The sequence below is a fragment of the Hippopotamus amphibius genome, chromosome 9 (assembly GCF_030028045.1).
Source record: "Hippopotamus amphibius kiboko isolate mHipAmp2 chromosome 9, mHipAmp2.hap2, whole genome shotgun sequence".
NCBI lineage: Eukaryota > Metazoa > Chordata > Mammalia > Artiodactyla > Hippopotamidae > Hippopotamus > Hippopotamus amphibius.
The window spans coordinates 123,878,276-123,899,755 of record NC_080194.1 but is presented as its reverse complement, the minus strand read 5'-3'; the positions used below and the strand labels follow the sequence as shown (position 1 = coordinate 123,899,755).

At 45.9% G+C, this 21,480-nt stretch overlaps 2 protein-coding genes and 1 pseudogene across 16 annotated transcripts in view; 1 reads left to right on the top strand and 2 right to left on the bottom strand.

Annotated features, from left to right (window-relative positions):
* The window catches only part of CLUAP1 (clusterin associated protein 1), a 92,774-nt gene that overhangs the window by 71,110 nt on the left and 184 nt on the right, over positions 1-21,480 (bottom strand). For 9 of the 15 annotated variants that reach the window (XR_009055335.1, XM_057747294.1, XM_057747295.1 and 6 more), the window contains exons 2-6: positions 19,561-19,716; positions 7,354-7,465; positions 6,232-6,316; positions 4,149-4,328; positions 1,495-1,590 (exon numbers count right to left, since the gene is read on the bottom strand). Coding sequence is in view for 14 of the 15 variants with exons in the window: in XM_057747294.1 (XP_057603277.1) it covers positions 1,495-1,590; positions 4,149-4,328; positions 6,232-6,316; positions 7,354-7,465; positions 19,561-19,716 (629 nt within the window). In the remaining variant the exon portion in view is untranslated. The other 6 variants (XM_057747300.1, XM_057747304.1, XM_057747306.1 and 3 more) reach the window with 4 other exon arrangements.
* Positions 5,567-6,212, bottom strand: LOC130860174 (2-iminobutanoate/2-iminopropanoate deaminase-like; annotated as a pseudogene).
* On the top strand, positions 17,736-19,141 carry C9H16orf90 (chromosome 9 C16orf90 homolog). The gene is made up of 3 exons (XM_057748036.1): positions 17,736-17,781; positions 18,177-18,575; positions 18,984-19,141. The coding sequence occupies exons 1-3, from the start codon at positions 17,736-17,738 to the stop codon at positions 19,139-19,141; spliced, it is 603 nt and encodes a 200-aa protein (XP_057604019.1).

Sequence of the window (21,480 nt, the reverse complement as noted above, 5' to 3'; positions counted from 1 at the left end):
CTGCCAACTACACTTCACCAGGCAGCAATCTATCAAGAGCAGGGATGGTAAGCTGGCACCAAGCCTCCACTTTCAGTCTGCTCCCAGGGCAGAAATGAAAAATACCATTACACCGTAGCAGCAATACCAGAACACAAGCAAAGCAGTGAGAGCGCAGTCATGGGTGATACACCTGATGGGAATGGAATGAGCTAAATGCATTTAATTCAAAAACATTAGATATGAGCATGTATGCTTCAAATGCCATAAATCCTCACAGCTAAGAATTAAACAATACTCCATTTCTTCTTCAACCAGTAGGTCCCAAACTCTGCTGCACATTGGAATCACCTAGAGATCTTTAGAAACCTGGCTCTCATCCTCAGACACTGAGATCCACTGGTATGGAGGACGGCCTGGACATCGGGTGATTTAAAAGCTCTGTAGGAGCTCCAAGGGCATTTTAGGAACCCACTCTTCAGCAGCTCCTTAAACACAGTGGACAGAGCACCCTCCTTGACTGGCATGGGCTAGAATAAGGAGTGCAAATAAGTTTCAACCTTAACTTCAACTGATTGGTAGTGACCACCTAGATTAACGACTGGTTCCCCAAACTCTGCTGTATGTTGGAATTACCCAGGAGACTTAAAACTCCTGATGCTCAAGTCACATTCCATACCAATGACATCAGCATGGAAGCCAGACATCGGTAGTTTGTAAAAGATCTACAGGTGAGCAACCTAAATGTCCATCAACAGATGAATGGATAAAGAAGATGTGGTACATACATACAATGGAATATTACTCAGCTGTAAAAAGCAATGAAACTGGGACATTTGTAGAGACATAGATGGACCTAGAGACTGTCATACAGAGTGAAGTGAGTCAGAAAGAGAAAAACAAATATCGTATATTAACACACATATGTGGACTATAGAAAAATGGTAGAAATCAACCAGTTTGCAAGGCAGAAATAGAAGCACAGATGTAGAGAACAAACATATGGACACCAAGTGGGGAAAACTGGGAGGGTTGGGGGGGGGATGAATTGGGAGATTGGGATACCCAATTGTACACCCCAAATATATGTAGTTTATTGTAAAAAAAAAAAAAAAATTAAAAAAAAAAAAAAGATCCCCAGGTGATTCCAGTGGGCAACAATATTTGGCAACCACAGGCTCAGAAGAGCATTTTGTTGGGAAGAATGCCCAGGCTAACGGCACCGGGGGAGAGCAGCATGACCACTGAAGTCTGCCACGGACACGAGGAGGAAAGTTTCAGCAACAGGCACGTTTGCCACTCTTGAACTAATACCAAAGGCATCAGAAAGAGACCACATCCCACCAGAAGCAGAACAGCAGCAAACACTGTATGTATATTACTTTCCCACACAGTATCTCATTTAATCAGGTACAGGTTTAATAAAACTAAAAGACTAGGGAAAAACAGAATTGGAAAAGAAACCTTGGAAATCTGCTTAGCTAAGGATAATTAAGTTATCTGAATACTGCTTACCCTCAACTCCACCTCCTTGCCCAGCAAGTCATACAGAGATGCTCCCTTGGAAGTGATTTCAGAAGCAAGCTGCCTGGCTGCTTTCAAATCTGCAATCTGGAAGGAAAGTATCAAAAACAGAAACTTCAGTGACAGGTTTTTAACAGGCATTCAGAAAGAATCAATCTGTTCACATAAGTCCCCATCTCCAGGGGGATACTTGACTTGGTTGACTACAGAACCATTTTCTACACGACACATATTTACATCCTGGAGAAGAGAGCTCCCAAAACACCAGTTTAGCAAACACTGATCTAAGCACAAATTAGACCAATTCAAGGCCACCGGGTTCTCTCTAAAAACCCAAATGTCAGGACAAATGTACTCTGCAACCAGGAGGTGTCGGGGGCCTGATGGCTCACACGCTTCCTATAATAAGGGACCCCAGCAGAGGTGGGGTGAGCAAAGGAAGGGCAACTTGAGGGACACATTCCTTCTGCAGAACCCTGATGCCCTGTGTTTAACTCTCCCTGTCCCCTCATTCTCTGCCTTTAGGCCATACTTCACTTGGCTGCTGAGAGGCTCAAATGGGTTCATGGGCATGAAGGCTCTACAACAGCACCACTCCCACAAGGCACTGCTGTGAGGATGATGATGACTGAGCATCTGGCCCTGGGCAGTTTCTTTCTTAGGAGCTGCACGTCACACCCTCTTCCATGAATATTTTAAATTTCCAAAGAGCCCAAACATTTCCCAGCTCTGCTCCCTCTCCCTCTCCCCTAAACAATGAACTTCCATCTTCTTTCGCTTTCAAACCACCTGAAACAGCTCTCTCTCATTCACAGCTGATGACTTCCTTCCCATTTCCGCAGCTCCCATAGCTCGAGCTCCAACAGCTGCTTCCTCACCAGCAGCAAGTTCCCAGCTTCCTCTGCGGGAGTCCTCTCACCTACCCCACTTCTCAGCACTGGGGTTCAGCAGAGCCCCACCCCCCCAACCTCTCTTCCATGCACACTCCCCCCAAACTCTCAGCTTTGATACTGTTGTTAAAGCTATGAGCTGAGGCTCGACATCTCCACTGGGGCATCTCATGGACGCTGTAAACCTAACATGTCCCGAACCAAACTCATCTTTCCTGCTAGACCTGCTCCTTCCAAACTCTTCTCCACTTCAGTAGACGGCAACTTCATCCTTGCAGGAACTCACACCCAAAACTTTATAGAGCCGTGATATCTAATATCGTGCCCATCAGTCACCTGTGGCCATTTTCAACGTTAAACCAGTCAAAATTAAACTTAAAACTCAGTTCCTCGGTTGTGCTGGTGACATGTGGCTAGTGGCTACCACACCACGTGGCAGAGACGCAGAACATGTGCACCAGTACAGAAAGCACTACTAGACAGAGCTGCTTCACAACTTTCCTTATGCAGTTTTCTTCCAACCTACATCCACTCCATAAGATCTACCTTCAAAATATGCTCTAACCTCTGGTCATTCCCAGTGAGGAGTCTGGCTCCTGTGTATGGCCTGACCACAGGCAATCCCAGAGGCTTTACCTAGCAGGCCTCCTGGGGAAAGCTGTCCCCAACACCAGGGCCCTGCAGGCTCTGAAAAGAGTTGCAGTCAAGGACGCAGGCCCTCTGGCCCATGATGTTCTTATAAAGACCAGCATTCCTAGATGTCTTTATCCGAGGCCTTGGGCCGGGGTCCTCGTCGGTGCCTCTGCTGAGACCCCCTTATTGGGGAAGGTGGGGCAAACACCTCTTCCCACACCTCAGGGGGCATTAAAACTGTCAGAGCAGTTTTATGAAACAGGGAGTTGACACTTCCTCTGGCGTTAGCCCCTTGCTTACACCACTGCAGCTGGTGATTCCAGACATAGCTTTCATACTTGGCTTGTTGCTTTAATTGAGTCCTCTGACACCTGGAAGCTCACTCTCTCCCTAAGCTCAGCTGAGCACCTGACAGCCACTCCCCTCAAAGGCACCTTCACCTCCTGCTTTCTAACAGGTCTCTGCTTCCACCTCTCCTCCCCCTTCAGTCTGACTCAATCCAGCAGCCAGAGTGATCCTTTTAACATGAAGTTTCAAATTATGCACTTCTCTGCTCAAAACTCAACGATTTTCCACCTCACAGTCAAATTCAAAGTCTTGATGGTGGCTTTCCAGGGACCACGGGCCTGGGGCTGCCTCTCCTCCCAGCTCTCATCACACGGCCTCCCTGTGTTTCCTCAGACACTCACAGCTCACCTTCCACTGAATGGCCTGCCCATTCCCTCCCTCAGATCTCTGCTGAAACCATCACCCAATCTCTGAGGCTGTCCTAGCCCCCAGCACCCCTGCCCCTTCCCCGCTTTACTGACATGCAGCCCATATGACCTGCCACTCCTGCTCTGCAGTTTACAGTCTGGCTCCCCCAGCTGAACCCCAGGAACAGAAGATTCCTGTGCTTGTTGTTCATGCCATATCCCCAGTGCCTGGCAGATGGCAGGCTTTCAATAAAAAGTTGAATTTATTGTCCCTTCTGCTTTGATCCAAATGCTGAAGAGCACAAAACTGACAAATGGCCCTCAGTCAAGGAGTAAGGAAAGAAGTGGTGCTGAATTGATACACTGCATTTCAGACTTTGAGAAATAAACATTCCACCCCTCACTACAAGCCTTGCATTGTCCTTACCTTCAAGCTAAGATCAAACTTGAATTTGCTGATATCTTCCTCTCCTATTTTAGAGCCCTCCATCCCTTTGGTCTTCATAGCATTGTAAAGGACAGAGGTGATCTTTAATAGTTCTTTCACTGCATACCCATCTGCTTGATAAAGCTTCTTAGTATTGAGTTTTATATGGGCCTTGGTGGCCTATTTTCAGACAAAAAAAAAAAAAGTTTAAGACCCTTTCCATGTAAAATCTAAACCAAATCCCATGTAGGTCATTTGAAAATGTCTCTGCCAACAATTGAGATGTAACCAAATCCTTTTAAGAGTCAAACTTTCAAGTCACTCATATATTGTGAGTGGGCATGTTGACTGATTCAATCTTGATGGAGAGCAATTTGGCAAATGACAACAAAATTACAAATGCACATACCTTTTGACCAAGCAATTCCAATCCCAAGGACCTATGCTATTCACAAACAAAATGATGTGTACAGGTTGTTACAGCATTGTTTCTAAGAACAAAAGTCACCAACAACCTAAATGCCTACCTGAATAAACTACGTAAGTTATAGTATAAACATAAAAGCAATACTACTCAGGTATAAAAGAGAATAAAAAAATTCTACCTGTATTTGAAAAGTTCTCCAAAATGTACTGTTACACGAAGACAAGATGCTAAACGGCGGTACATAGTATGCCACCAATTGTGTAACAGGAAGAAAAAAGAATATATACTCTGCTTAAATATGCCTAAAGAAATTCTGAAAGATATTAAGAATAATGATCACTGGGAATGGAACTGAGCTGATGGCAGACAGAATTAGAAAGTCATTCTACTCTACATTGTTTCATGATCTAAAAAAAAATTTTTGAACCATAAAATATATTACCTATTCAAAAATAAGTAAATAAAATTCTTTTTTTTAAAATCTGCATGCTATTTTATTTCCGTTAGAAAAATATTATCTATATAAAATTTTGCTCCAGTTTCTTCTCCTTTAGCTCTACTAGGTTTGAATACTTAAATACTTTAATGTTACTCAAGTAAAAGCAGAATCATATATCTGACATGAGAAATATTTCACATCATTAAAATAATAGGGTTTAATTGAACTAGGTATGCTCTTCATTATTTCTCAGGAACAGTAACATCTTTCCTGTATGTTATTTCCCTTTACTTTTACTTATCTGAGTAACTATGTAATGCGTGTCTCTTTTCCCACATCCAGTAATACGAGTGTTATGTAAGTGTAATTTATTGACATTAATAACTAGACTTATCATTAATCTTCATGTTCAGTCCCTCTTATTCTATGGTATTTCCATAATAACTTCAGATATTTCAGTCAACCTTATACTTTCCAACAAAGAATGTAAAAATTAAGAAGTTAATTTAAAAACATTATTAAAATTCCAGATTAAATAACACTGGGGCCCACTTAAAGTGATGCTGTCATGAGAGGTCCTTGGACAGCTACTGCTTCAATCTCAACATGGCCTCCTTTGGTCAAAGCAGCAATCTGGCAAACAGCTCTCACAAGAAAACTACTCTGGAAATACTGTTTGTAGATGTCACTGACAGTACTGAAGTCATTTACGTCAGCCAGCAAAACAGTTGTTTTTACCACATTCGTGAACTCACAGCCTACTGCTTTCAGAATTTCAGCCATGTTTGAAGAGGCTGTTTAGCCTCTTCTGCCACCCCTCCTGGCACAAGCTCTCCACTTGCAGGGTCCATGCCTAGCTGTCCTGAAATGTAAATGGTCCTGTTGACTAACACAGCCTGACTGTGGGGACCAATAGTCACTGGGCTTCATGGTGCTGATGACCTTTCTCATCAAGGACGATATGGCTAATACTTCTCTCTCGCTGCCCCACCAAGACAATTAGCCCGTACATTGTGCCCACTCACATCTCACAGGACTCTAAAATTCTTAACAAATACTGAATTAAAAACAAAAACCCAGAAAACTTTGTTGATAAAATGGCTCCAGAGAAATCTGGTAATGGAGTGTGTTTAGAAATCTGAAAGAAGATCTAACAAGGCTTCATCTCCCTCTAATGCATTTAATTTTACAACTCCATTGAAAAACTGTGAACTAACCATGAACTGGGCAATTGCCTTAATGAAGAAAACTCGGTCTTGTTCAGTCTCAACATCAGAAGGGATGTCAGTCTGAGGTTCGTACCTATTGCAGAGAGAGAGAGAGAGAGAGAGAGAGAGAGAGAGAGAGAGAGAGAGAGAGAGAGAGGACACAAGTTAATTAAGTAGAAAGTCCACAAAAGAGAAAGTAAAGCAACTGAGAGGACAGTGGATCTATAACAGGAAGCTCTCTGAGTCCCCAGCTAAGGCAGTAAGAGTAAGAAAAGTTTCAAAAGCAACACAAAATACCAAACATCCAATGGAACAAATCCTCACCTAAAAATAGGTTTAGCAAATTTCAAAGATCAAATCTGGGGCTCAGCTTACAAAATTAAATCTATTTCAGACTGCAAAGCTTAATTAAAATAATCAGAACTAAAAAAAATCAAATTGTACACTTTAAATATATACAGTTTATTGTATGTCAATTATATCTCAATAAAAGTCCTTAAAAAAAAAAAATCAGAATTATTACTCTGGCTGGTGGCTCTGCTGCCCTTGACCCAGCAGAGCTGCCAGAGCTCCTTTCTTTGAGTTATCGATGATACACCAGGGTCAGCAGACTGCAGCCCTTGGCCTCTTCCTGTACAGCCCGCAAACTAAGAAGGGTTTTTACATTTTTAAAGGATTATAAAAAATAAAAGATAAGGAAGAATACATGACAGAGATCTTATGCAGACTACAATGCCTAAAATATTGACCATCTCCTTAGCAAAAAAGTTTGCCAACCTTGAACCATATTAGATTTTTCATACAAAATTAAAGCTAAATTATTTCCAAGCCAAGTACTCAGCAGAATGTGTGAGGAGGTCCTGTCACTCCCCAATGAAGGTGAGGCGATGAAGAGGAGCGTGGACCAGCACCCTTCTGTGGCTTCCTATTCTCCTTTTACCGCTGCATTCATTAAACTCAACTCTCCCTTCTCCCATAGTGATCTTTAAACTCAACTGATTTTTAACAGGTTACAACTGAGTCTGTCAAATTTTATTGAACTTTTTGCTTCACAAAAGTATCCTTTTTCTAGGTGGCTAATGAATAACATCTCATGTTCATTCTTAGACGTCAGTAAAGTGCAGTTCTAACCTTTTCACAAGCCAGAGAAGCACTTCAGACACAAGTCCAAAATTTGGTGTGCGGAAATTTTCCATAGAAATATGTCGAGGGTATCCCAAGGCTCGCATCATCTCTGTAAAATCTGTCCAAGGTAGAACACAATGTAGTCAGTTCCCCATCAAACAGCAGCTACTTATTAACAGACACTTTCTTTGCTTTGTCTTCTTACTCCCAACCTACTGTCACTTTCACGGACTATTTTTCAACTAAGAGGGAAAGAAAAAAAGAGATAAAAGTTAAAATACCTAACCTGCTCACTGAAAAACATTTATTTAAGTTCAATCGGAGAAGTAGAAACTGTACATTGAAATGGGGTTTAGGGATTGGCTGTGAATTTAATTTCTCTCTTGGATACCTCATTTATTTCTTGGATATCTTTCTCTTTATCACTCAAAATGAGAAATACCTGGCCTTATAAAATGTCATGAAGAAAAATATTTTTAAATGTTAACCATGTTTTGTTTTGGGGAGGGGTGATGGTGGTAGGGTGAAGTTCATGTCTCTGTGTTATTTCTGAGTTTACTTTTTTTTTTTTTCAGTGAGCATATAGGACCTTAGTAACACAAAATTTAAACATTAGTTGCATTGTATTTAGAGAAATCTTCAAGAAAATGAACTGTAAAGCAATATTTAGATGTATTATGAAACAGACTAAGAAACAGTAATACTAATACTTGTTGATACCAGAGGCTGCAGTCACTAAGTTTTAAGCAAGACTTGGAAATAAAACATCTTTTCAGTTCCCATGATGTACCAAGACCTATATTCAGTGTGCTTCTGGCTAAGTAATGTCTGTCTTCACTCTTCTTGAAGGTGGATATTCAAGATGTCCCAATGATATTCACAAATAAGCAATTCACAATCTGAGTAAGATTTTTACCATGAATTGCATAATGTACAGCATTCATTTAAACTCAAAATGTTCAGAAATCCCCTTCCTGTACACTTTTCCCAACACAACTCCATTCAATGCCCCCTAGCAGAAGGCTGGCCTCCCTCAACTCCGAGGGAGGAGAAACTTGTGTCTACAACATAAGGTCACCAAGAACCTCCAAATCCCAGGGGGCACAGATTCACACAATAGAGCTAGCAGGCATCAACAGAATGTGATGCCTCTTCCTATACATTTACATTATAGAAAAAGAGCAATTTACAGCTGAAAGAAGTAACCTTTAATGGGGAAATTTCAGGCACCAGTAGTCGTTAGAAAATTGGCCTTAAAAGGGCCTCAGATCACACCAAATTGGCAATCACCTGCTACACCTATGCAGGTGGAGTCAGTTGGCTGAACTGCTTCACAATCAGTAAATGATAGCATATAAAAGGCAAGAGACTGATTTGCACAGTCCTACTTTTTTTGGTCCCTGTTTCCACCCAGTTCTAGCTGTATGACCTAAAGCAAGCTATTTTACCTCGCTGCCTCAAAGAATTTCATCCAGGAACTGTACGCACCACCTCACTGTTAAAGTGAGGACTAAAATAAGATATTGAATGTAAAATGGTGTGTAAGAGGTGTCCCCCAAAGTAGCAGTAACTAATTCTTTTACTGCCATCCTTCCACTTCCCTACCCTCCGAGCAAAGACACTTGGGTTCCCTCCTCCTCACCAGCCCCTTTAGAAAGGATTGCAGGCTTTGGAGGTTAGACAACCTGATTTCACACTGAGCCCCAGCTCTTACCACCTGTGTCCCCTGACCGAGTTACCTGACCTCTCTCTCTGCAAATTTCCTCTTCTCTAAACACAGAAGCACGGTTGTTTAGAGTAGTAAATGAAATGAAGACACACAGAACAGTAAACTATCTGGCAGATTATAAATACTCGAAAAATGTTAGCCTCAATTATTATTCACCAGCCCCCTCCTCGGTTTTGCTGTTCGTTTCTCGGAGCTCTAAGCCTACCCAACTCAAAAACGGCCTCTGCATTCTCCAATACAGTAGCGATAAGTCAATTAAAATTAGATAAAATTAAAGCTTCGGTTCCTTAGCCGCACTAGCCACATACACAACCTCCCATGATCTCAAAAGTGTTATGAGACAGGGCTGGGGAGCGCAACCTGGCGGGCGGCGAGAGCCATGGGCGCCCCAGAGCCCCGGGAGGGAGCTCCGACGCGGGAGCCTGGGCGGGGCTCGAACAGGGGACCCGGCAGGGCGGAGCCCCGAGTCTCGGGAGGACCGCAGGTCACATGGGGCAGGGATGCCTTACTGCGGAGGTCGCGGAAAGACATCGCGCTCTGCTCCCCAGGATCCCAGTCTCTGCCGCTTGCCCATCAGCGCTCATGGGTTTCTATGGCAACACACGGAGCCCTCAACGGCGCGCGGCCGGGGCCAAACTAGACTGGAGGCGAAATGGCGGGGCCGCGTGCGCATGCTCCATGCGCGCCGGAGAACGGGCGGCCGACAGGGGGCGTCCTGCGACGCTGAGGGAGCGAGCGTGAGGTCCGGTTCCGGCCCCCGCCTGGCGGCGAGGTCCCCTTCACACTCTTTGCAGACATCTGGCACAGGCTGACACGTTCTGAGCACCTAAGTGCCTGACACTATGCGAGGCACTCTACCTAATACTTCTCATTTCCTCCTAAACTCCTCTGGAAAGAATGTACATAATGTCACGAAACCGGGTCTCCTGCCCGGGTCCTGTGCCCAGCACGCTTCTCTCAGGCATGTGTAAAATGGCTGGCCGTGGTCGCGTCAGAAACCCGCAAGAAGCGCCTGCAGCGTGAAGCGCTTGAGGGTACAGACTCCGAGACCCAAGCAGTGGCTGACCGCTGCAGTGAGAGCAGGCAAGGCAGCGATCTGCACATGCGCAGCCGGCTTGGTCTTCACGACAGGCCGGAAGGCGGCCTGGGTCTTCGCACGCCGGCGGTTGTCCTGGCAACCGTGAATTCCGGAGGCTGGAGCTTGTTGGTGCGCCTGGTGGAGGGAGAGGGAGGATTGCGCCCAACTGTGGCCGGATCAGCTGTGTCCTCACTTGGTAGTCTTCTCTACAGGGCTGCCAAGGTTGGGGACAGCCGCCAGGCAGGGCTGGGGAAATGAAGTGAGCTGAGCCCAGAAGGATGGGTGAAGAAGAGGGACTACCAACCCGTGGGACGCCCTCTGCCCCTGCCTTGGTTTTGGCGAAGGAAGACACATAAATGCACGGATCGCACAGAGTTCCGAAATCGATTTACACATATATGGTCATTAGGACAAAGGTGATAAACACCTTTAGTGAAGAAAGAATAATCTTTCAACAAATGGTTTTGGAACAATTGGAAATGCAAATAAATGAACCTCCACCTTTACCTAAGAGTAAAACTTAAAAACTATTGGGTTGGCCAAAAAGTTCCTTAATATCTTACGGGGAAAAAAACCAGGACGAACTTTTTGGCCAACGCAATATAACTTTTCCAGAAGAAAACTTGAGGGGAAAGCTTTGTGACTGGGTGAAACAAGAGTTCTTAGATACACCAAAAGTATCACCCTTAAAAAAATGTATTTTGATAAATTGGACTTCACCAAATTTAAAACTGCTCAAGACACTTTCTAAAAAATTGAGGATAATCCAGTCTAGAAAAATATATTCACAAAACACATCTGATAAAAAGCCTTCTATCCAAAATACGTAACAAACTCTCGAAACTCAGTGAAGAAAACCAGCCAATTAAAAAAGTAGACAGAGGAGCTTCCCTGGTGGGCCAGTGGTTAAGCCTCCAAGCTTCCACTGCACAGGGTGTGGGTTCCATCCCTAGCGCAGGAACTAAGATCCTGCATACTGCACAGCCCAACCAAAAAAGTTCCAAAGAGGAAAGTGGGGAAGGCTAGTATGTGGTGATTTTGACTAAGGGGTAGGTACAGTCAAGCATACATCTTGGTAGAAGGTTACTGCTATTCATGAGGAACAGATATCTTAGTTAATGTTGTTCCTTTTCTAAGCATGGGAAGATGCAAGAAACTGAGTTCATAAAATTTTTTCCTGGAAATATCTAACTATCTGAGGGCTAGTTCTGCCAGTTTTCCCAGAGCACGAAATGCCTCATCCTGATCTTGGCCCTGAATTTCTTTCAGGGTGTGTGTTGTAGGTCAGTGACTATAGTGGCTAATGACTCAATTCTTGTAGAACTGGATGGGGGGGCAACAATCCTTGTTTTGCAATCTCCTCCCTTTCGGTCTTAATTTCGACCAAGGTTTGGGAGGCATTTCATGACCAGTTTGTCCCATGGTGCCAGGAATGCTCATACCCAGGTCAAGCAAGGCTTTCTTTGATAGGCCACTCAATGTGCTATTACTGGACTGTTTAACAGTAGCCAAAAGCCTCTGGACCACCTTGCCTGTCTTTCTAGTCTGTCATGGTCCAGGAAATGGTTCTCTCTTGTTGCTTGTCTCCCATATCTAGAGTTACACTATTAAAGTCATTAATCCTGATAGTCCAGAGGTTAAGACTCCATGCTTCACTGCCAAGGGCCCAGGTTCAGTCCCTGGTCAGGGAATTAAGGTCCTGCAAGCCACCAAGCAGCATGGCCAAAAAAAGAAAACAAAATTTTTTTTCGATGTTATAGAATTGTACATTTGATTAATCATTTCAGGTAGCCTAGTCATCATTATTTTTATCAGAGGCTCAGTCACACATTCTGTAATACAAGAAACAATAATCTTGCAAAATAGACTACAAGTAACATTAATAAGGTCCTAAGCAAATATTTAAACTAAGAACTTCCATTAGGCGTGGCCCAGAATCTTCCCTAGATCATCTGACCCAGTCCGTTCTGCACCAATCGCTGTCTTTAAAGGAAATGTTATATTGGCATTGCACACAAAGTTCACCAAAGATATCTGCATCGTGACCCCTTACAGGATTGAGAAAGGAATGTTATCTTTTAAGGAGTTACATAACTGGCATCAGAAGAAGGAAAATTGATCTTTATGGTTGAGCAGGTATTTCTGCTGTTGGGAGGTCTGGTTAATGCAGAATGCAGATACACAATGCATACTACAGGGAAGGGAGGAGGCCCAAATGGGCAGAAAAGTTATGTTTAAATTCTGTCGTCTTGCCTTAAAATATGAATTTTATTTCATTACAAATAATAAGCAAAGGAAGAGGTGCTCAAGATTATTAGTCATTAGAGAAATGCATATTAAACCACAAGATATCACTAGGCAATGATTAGAATAGCTAAAACAACAAACAACCACAGAAACCCTGACAGTGCCAAGGGCTTGAAAGGATGTGGAGCCTTACACACCATTGGTGAGAATATGAAACTGTACATCCACTTTGGAAAAACGGTTGGTAGTTCCTTAATAAAGTTAAACATACACTTAACACACAGCTCAGCAATCCCTCCCCCAGGTACTTGCCCAAGAGAAATAAAAACTTATGTTCACACAAAAACCTATACACAAATGTTGAGAGCAGCTTTATTATAACTGCCCCAAACTGGGAACCACTCAAGTGCCCCTCAACTTATGAGTGGATAAACACATTGTGGTATATTCACACAATGGATTACCATTCAGCAATTTTAAAAAAGCAGCAAACTGCTGAAATACACAAGGACAACGATGCCTGACACTAAGTGGAAGAAGCCAGACCAAAAGGCTTTGTACTCTATGATTCCATTTATATGACAATCTGCATAAGATGAAAATACAGAGACAGAAAACAAATCAGTGGTGGCCAGGAGGAGTCGGGTGCAAAATAATTTGGGGGGTGATGAAACTGTTCTACATCTTGATTGTGGTGGTAATTACATGGCAGTAGTTGTTTGTCAAAACTCATAGATCTGTGCACTAAAAAGGGTGAATTTTACCACATCTAAAATTCTCTCTCTTGGGAATTCCCTGGTGGTCCAGTGGTTAGGACTCAGCACTTTCACTGCCATGGCCCGGGTTCCATCCCTAGATGGGAAATAAGATCCTGCAAGCCACGTGGCAATCAAATCAAATCAAATCAAATCAAGTCGTATCTCAGCAACATGACTAAAAACAAAAAAGTTTTAAAAAGCAAAACTATCCAATGTCTTCCCATCACTGTTCAAAGAAAACTCAGTCCTCTGAGCTGCATCTGCTCTGTGCCTCCTCTGGTCCCCTGGCTCCCTTCCCTCCGACTCCCCTCCCCAGCTTTCTGTTGAACACACCCATCTTCTTCCTGCCTTCTGGTCTTTGCACTAGCAGTTCCCTCTGCCTGGAGTGCTCTTTCCAACTTCTTTAGATCTTTGTGAAGTGGCCTCTTGGACCATCTACACCAAAGCAGACCCTTCCCAGCCCCTCCCTGTCACATCATCTTGTTTTATTTTCTTCATGGTACGATCCTGAAACATCTTCCTTGTTTCTCTTCTGTGTCTCTGATCTGGACATGTAAACGCCATGGAAACAGATACCTTCTCTGTCCTACTCAACTCCCTCCCCAAGTCTAAAATAGTATTTGGCACTACGTAGGCCCTCAGAACATATATACTTATCCCTGATTGAATGAGTGAGTGAGAGTACACTGCCTCACTCCAGTGAAGCAAAAGGTCTTTGAGGAAAGACCATGTCCCCCGCCCTCCTGCCATGCACTGTGCTGGCTTGATGCCCAGTTCAGAGCTGGCACAATAGGCTGCCTGAAGTCCACCAGATCTGCTGTAATTTGGGGCAAACTGGTGTGCACAGGCGGCCAGCACTGTCCCTAACGCAATCACTTGTGTGACCTTGGGAATTTACTCAACTTCTGGGTGACTCAGATTCTTCCATGTCACAGTGGAGACTGTGATGCCTGACACACACAGTGGAGGTTGTGACAGGCAGTTTGCGGTGGACAGCACTTGACATCCACTGTAGCTGGCAGGGCATGGAGGGAACACCGAGCCTCCTCCCTCAGTTTTTACAGTTTTTAATAGCTTTTTAAGACAAAGTGCACATATATAAAGTATGCAACTTAATAAGTTTTGACAAGTATATACAAGCAAAAACCATCCCCACAATCAAGACAGAGAACACATCCGCCACTCCTGTTTTCCTGTGTCCCATCCCTTTGTAATGTCTCCCTCCTGCCACTCCCTCTACCCCAGGCACTTGTGTGTTTCTAGAGTTTTATATAAATGGGATCATACAACATATGCTCCTTTTTGTCTGGCATCTTTTACTTGGCATAATTATTCTGAGACTCGCCCATGTTGTAGCCTGTATCAGTAATGCATCCCTTTTTACTGCTGAATTGTATATCCATCGTATGGATACACCACAGTATATTTACACGTCACCTGTTACTGGGCATTTCCAGGTCGAGGCTAGTACAAATAAAGCTGGTATGAATATTCATGTAGAAATCTTATACAGGTGTATATGCTTTCTTTTCTCTTGACTAAATGCCTAGGGATGACACAAAGTCATAAGGCAAGTGAATATTTAACTTTTTTTTATAATCAAAATAAACTTTTGATTTTTGAATAGTTTTAGATTTTCAAAGGAGTTTCAAGGATAGTACAGAGTTCCTGTATATTCCATCTCTCCCTCACCCCTGCCACTGTTAACATCTCACATTAGTATGGTGCATCTACCTGACGAGCTAACATTGATACATTATTATTAACTCAAGTCCAGATTTCCTAATTTCGAACCTACTGTCCTTTTCCTGTTCCATGATTTGATTCAGGACACACCATTACATTTAGTTGTCATGTCTTCTTAGGTTTCTCTAGACCAGCGGTCCCCAACCTTTTGGCACCAGGAATCAGTTTCGTGGAGGACAATTTTTCCATGGACGGGGTAGGGGTCGGGGGGATGGTTCAGGTGGTAATGTGAGTGATGGGGAGCAGCAGATGAAGCTTCACTCACTTACCCGCCACTCACCTCCTGCTGTGTGGCCTGCCTCCTAACAGGCTGCAGACCGCTGGTCCTCAGCCCGGGGGTTGGGGACCCCTGTTCTAGACTGTGACAGTTTCTCGAGCTTTCCTTGTTTTAATGACCTTGATAGTTTTAAGTAGTGCTGGTCAGTTATTTTTATTGTGGTAAAATATACATAAAATTTACCCTTTTAAGTGTACAATTCAGTAACATTATACGTTTGAAATGTTGTAAAACCACCATCTCTATTTAGTTCCAAAATATTTTAATCACCCCCCAAAAAAAGGTCGCACCAGTTAAACAGTCTCTCCCCATTTCTCCTTCCCCACAACCCCAAGTAATCACTAACCTGCTTTCTGTCACTTTGGATTTATTTATCCTGAATATTTCATATAAACCGAATCATAAAATATGTGGCATTTTGCATCTGGTTTCTATTACTCAGCATTATGTTTCTGAGGTTCATCAATATCAGTACTTCATTCCTTTTTTATAGCTGAATAATATTGCCTTGTATGGCAGACCACAATTTGTTTACCCATCTATTAGTTGATGAGCATTTGGGTTGTTTCCACTTTTTGGTTACCATGAATAATGCTACTATGAATATTTGTGTACAAGTATTTATTTAAATATCTCTTTTCAACTCTTTTGGGTATATGTCTAGGAGTGAAATTGCTAGGTCATATGGTAATTCTATGTTTAATCCGTTGAGGAACTGCCAAGCTGTTCCCCATAGTGGCTGCACCACTTTACATTTCCACTGCACATCTTCATGAACACCTGTCGTCTTCTGTGGGGGTTTTTGTTTGGTTTGTTTGTTTGTTTTAATTATAGCCATCCTCATGTGTGTTAAGCAGTGTCTCACTGTGGTTTAAATTTGCATTTCCCTAATGACTAAAGACGTTGAACATCTTTTCATGTGCTTGTTGACCACTTGTATATCTTCTCTCAGGAAATATCTTTCAAGTTCTTCGCCTATTTTCAAACTGGGTTGTTTGTCTTTTTGTTTATAAGTAACAGATAATCAGATATATGATTTGCAAATATTTTCTCATTCTGCAGGCTGTCTTTTCACTTCTTGACAGTCTTTTGCAGCACAAAAGTTCTCAGTTTTTATTAAGTCCAATTTACCTATTTTTTTCTTTTGTTGCTTGTGCTGTTATTGTTATAGCTAAGAATCCACTACCAAATTCATGGCGAAGACGACTTCTTCAAAGAGTTTTCTTTGAGTTAATTTTTGCATGTGGTTTGAGGTAGGGGTCCAGCTTCATTCTTCACACATATCTTCTGAATATCCAGTTGTCCCAGCACCATCTGTTGAAGAGATTACTATTTCCCTTATGGAACAGTCTTGGCAATCTTGTTGAAAATAAATTGTCCAGAGATGTATGTATCAATTTATTCTGGGCTCTCTATTCTATTCCATTGGTCTAGACGTCTAGCCTTATGCCAGTTCCACGCTGTTATGGTTACTGTAGCATTGTATGTAAGAAGTTTTGAAATCGGAAATCTGAGTCTTCAAACTTTTTTTTAAGATTGCTTTTGGTTTCTGGACTCCCTTGTGATTCTACATGAAGTTTAGGATCAGTTTTCCTGTTTCTGCCTACAAGGCTATTGAGATTTTGATAAGAATGGCATTGAATCTACAGATCATTTTGGGGAAGACTGTTGTCTTAACATTAAGTCTTCAATCCATGAACAGGATCTTTTTCCATTTATTTAAGTTTTTTTTTTTTCCCCAGCAATGTTTTCTAGTTTTCAGTGTTGTCTTGCACCTCCATGGTTAATTTTATTCCTGTTTTATTCTTTTTGTTCTTTGCTAACGTATAGAAATTTTGTGCATTGATCTTGTATCCTGAGACTTTGCTGAACCTTATTAGCTTTGATACTTTTATTAGCTCAAATAGTTTTTTTTATTGTGAATTAATTTTTTTCTCTATATAAGATCATGTCATCTGTGAATAGAGAGAACTGAAAGTTTAACTTTTTAAGAAACTGTTTCCCAAATTGGTGGTACAATTTTACATTTACATGAGAGCTCTGGTTCCTCCAAATCCTTCTTACACTTGGTGTAATCCACACAATACCCCATCATCTACTTATGGGAAAATGGACAGAAAAACTAAGGGAACTGCCTAGGCACCCAGTACCACCTTCTCAGCATGCTCAAAGCACTGACCCAGATCTCATCAGGTCTGCATCCCTGAACCTCCATTTTTCATCCACGGATGAGGAAACTGATATCCTGAGAGGTCACCCCAGGGAGTGACTCCCCAGCTTGCAAGAGCTGAGTGTTTTGTGTGCCTGTCCCAAGCCAGCGGGACCAGGGACCTCCCCTAAGGTTCCCCTTCCCTTGCCCTCCTCTCACCCTGCCCCTGCCCTGGGCATCATCATCTCCCAAACTCAGGGGTCCAGGAAACCTGGTAGTCTTCCCTGTGACATCATAGAGCTGGTTGCCAAGGGAGACCTGCAGACCCATCCCCTAGGCAGGGGAGAGCTGAGCGCTGCTGCACAGGAGGCCCAGCAGCTCCTCCCCCACCACACTGGCCCTCCATGGAAGCCTTGGTCTGTGCATTCTCTGAGCTGCGCATAAGAGAAGGTGCCGGGCTGCGGGGAGGAGTGGCAAGAGGAGAGATGCCCTCCTGTCCAGACCTGGGCCCAAAGCCATCAGGGTGGCCTCAGGGGCATGCATGCTTGGGAGAGGGGAATGGCCACCGGTGCAGGCCATGGGACCCTGGGCACCGGAATGCTCTTTCTAGGGTAGGGGGCAAAAAGGGGTGGCAGAAAAAGCCTTAAGTCCTGAAAGAGATCTTGGTGCCAAGACTCAGGCTTCTCAGCCCTCCCTGTTGGTTGGGAGGGAGAAGCAATGCTTTCCTGGGTGAGGGAGGTGGGAGGCAAGGGATTAGGCCCATCTGACAGACAGGTAAGCTGAGGCTCCACAGGCCAGGGGTGGAGCCCATCACATGAGCATGTGACTACATTTTCCCCTCACAGACACTGTGGCCAGCGGCCACCACCCTCCTGCTCTCCCCTCCACAGACGCAGTGAGCTGGGCCCGAGGACACACCAGTCACCCCGACACGCCACCCAACATCTACGAGGGGGGGCTGGGGGCCCAGCAGCAGCAGTGCCCCAGTGCCCAGGGAAGCAAGCCTAAGAACTTCCGGCTGCGCCACCTCCGAGGCCTGGCTCTCTACCTGCCGGGCCACATGCAGCCTGCTGGCCAGTGTGAGAGCCATTGGCTGGGCCGGCTCACGGCTGGGGGCTGCCTCCCACAGCCTGAGGGCATGGTATGGCCCTTGGACTTACCACAGAGGGCTTTGGGTCCAGGTAACAGCCACTGCTCAGCCCTTCTGGAAGCTCAACTGCCCAGGGAGAGCCTGGGAAATACAGGTGAGCGCCTGTCCAGGGGATGCAGGGCTGGGGACAGGAGGGGGACTCAGGGCAGGGTTGGGCTGGGCACTCAGATGGACCCAGGTGGCCCCTCTCCACTCCCAAACTGCCTGGGTACCCGTCCCAGCTCTATATGAGGGGCTTCAGACTGCTCTTCCCCACTGGCTGGGCCTCAGTTTCCCCATTTGTAAAATGAGGGGTTTGGGTTAGAGAAGGGTCCTTCCAGTTTGAAACATGTTTCCCTCTTCCTTCTCCCCTCCCAAGTTTTCTTTAAGGAGAACTTACCCCTCCCCTCCGATTTTGAAGGATGCCAGGTTCGGGGCGTTGGGGGGGGGGTCACAGGATGGGCTGGCAGCCTCCCCCAGGTCCTTCTGAGTGACTCCTCTCTCCCCTCCACCCTCTCCTCAGCTTCCAGTTCCAGCATGGACCCAGCCAAGGGTGCCCCCTCCCAGCCCAGTCCCCCTGAAGGCTTGGGGCTCAGGACTAAGAGATCCTGGGGGGCCTCAGAGAAGTCCACATGTCCCTTGTGTAAGAGAACTCGCTCTGGGGCTCTGGAGAGGCCATAAGGATCTGAGTGCCAGGGCTGGTTCTCCCAGCTCGGGACAGGAGGAGAAAGGACGGCCCAGGAGGAGACACGTCCGGACGGCAGGGAGGACTCAGCCCCCACCAGTAGCACCCCCACACTGAGATGCCTGGGCAACTGCCCAGCACCAGAGTCCTCGGGAAAGCTCGAGGGTAGAGGGAGGAGGAGGTCCTGTGGGAGGGACAGAGAGAAAAGAAGCCTGGGCGTGCCTTTGCAGCCTGCTCCAACTCAAGTCAGCCACTTGCACCTGGGAGGCCGGGCGGAACGGAGAGTTGGGCTCCCAGGAGAGGCCAGCCAGGGAGCCCGCAGGTCTAATTTCCATAAAAGCCAAGGCCTGCACCTTCTGTCCCTGGGTCTGTCTGTCATCAGGCCAATTCAGCCAGAGAAAAGGCCCCTCGGCACCTGTGTTCTGAGAGCAGAGTTCCATGTTGATCCTGGGGGAGTCCGAGGTTCTCCCACCCTTAGTTGAGGGGGGAGCTGTCCTCCTCTGGGTGGGACTCTGGGACGCCTTCCTGGGTGGGCAGGGTCTCAGCAGGCCTAAGAGCAGGGCTTGGCGTTCTGGATGGAGAGGGCAGAGGACAGAAAGTTAGGCCGCGTTTAGGGAGGGTGTCGGGAGGAGAGCACGTTCCCAACCTGGGCAGAAATGTTGGCCCTGACCCCCTGCTGCCCCTCACCGAGGCCTTGGTTGAGTTTACCCTCCCTAGGGACCCCTGGCTGCCCTGATCCTCCAGGCAGAATGGGTACAGCCCTTCTCCCAGCCGAGCTCACCTCCAGGTACCCAGGCACGTGCTCCTCTGTACCAGGTCTTACTCCCAGCCCGGGGGCCACGCCGTTCTTTGTTTGGGGGCCTGTCCTGGATGCTGCAGCATGTTTAGCAGTGTCCCCACCCTCCACTCACTAGATTCCAGCAGCTCCCTCCCAGCTGCCCAGTGGGGCAACCACAAATGCCTCCAGACAGTCTGATATCCCTGGGGGGCAGAATCACTCCGGCCAAGACCCCCTGCTCACTGGGCTTCAGCCTGTGGGGACAGGATGGGACAACCTGGGGTTGCTTCAGTGACCCTCACCATCGGGTTGACGTCCTGTCCTAGCAGCCCAGCTTGGACAAGGGCTGACCACCCTCTCAAGGCTCGTCAGACCACATGTGATCATGTCAAGGACATTCTGGACACCAGGACAGCTGGGTTCCTTCCAGACACAGGGGAAGGCTCCGTCAGGCCCCTTCCCTGCCCCTGTATCCTATAAAGCAGATTCTGGAGACTTTGGTCCCTGAGTGCTTTTCAAGTTGTTGTACGTGTGGGTGTGACCCTGGGTGATGGGAGCTCCTAGTCCAGGCCACCAGCCTCAGGCCCTGTCCTGCAGAAAGAGCCACCTGGGGCAGGCCCAGCCCTCAGCGAGCAGGGCACCCGCGCGTTGGAAAGGCCCAGACCTGGGCAGGACTCAGACCCACCACTCATAGCCCTGTGGCTCTTGGGCAACTTCCAGCCCCTGAACCAGTGTTCCTCATTTGTCTAATGGGGTGACAGACACAACCCCCTGCCCCCACTGTGGCCAGAGGCTCCAAGAAGTTGGTGGAAGGACCTGGCCCCAGGCTTGGCCCAGCCAGGGGCTGGGACCCACTGGCACCCTGCCTTAAGGGCTCCTGTGGTGGGGTGTGCTGGGCAGGGCCCCTGTCTGACCACTGACTATACTGTCTCCAGCTCTAGAACCTCTTCCGGGGCTGCATTCCTTGGCAAAGTAAGTTACAATTATGACCATAAGAAACAATTGCCCTTTGAGCTGGAAACCATCCTTGGCACGTGCCAGGGGATAAGCAGTTCCTGGGCCGCCCTCAGCCATGGGGCGGGTCCACAGGGGCAGGGCCAACTGCAGCCCTGCAAAGACAGGATGTAACCAATTAAAGTCTATTTATTTGTGTGTAATGAGACAAAACACTACAATCCCTTCAACACTGGGCTGGACACTGCAGTGATGAGGAGGCAATGAGGGAGGGGCAGGGCAAGGCCTCTGCACTCATTATGAATGTCCAAGGCAGAACCTTCTGGAAGACTCCACCCTTCCCCCGGGGGCGGAAATAAAAATCACATGATCATCGTTGATTCAGATTAGAGAGAACACCCAGCTGGGCCTCAGCAATGAAGCCAGTGTCAGCGAGGCCAGGGAGGGGTGTGCAGGCGAAGTGCCCTTCCTCTGCCCGGGATCCACCGTCGAGGCCACAGGAGCCCTGTGCTGGGACGTTTTAAGGGAGGGAAGGACACAGTCACAACCTGCTCCCCCCCCCACCCGTTCCCATTGTCTGCTCTTGGCTGCCACTGTGCCACC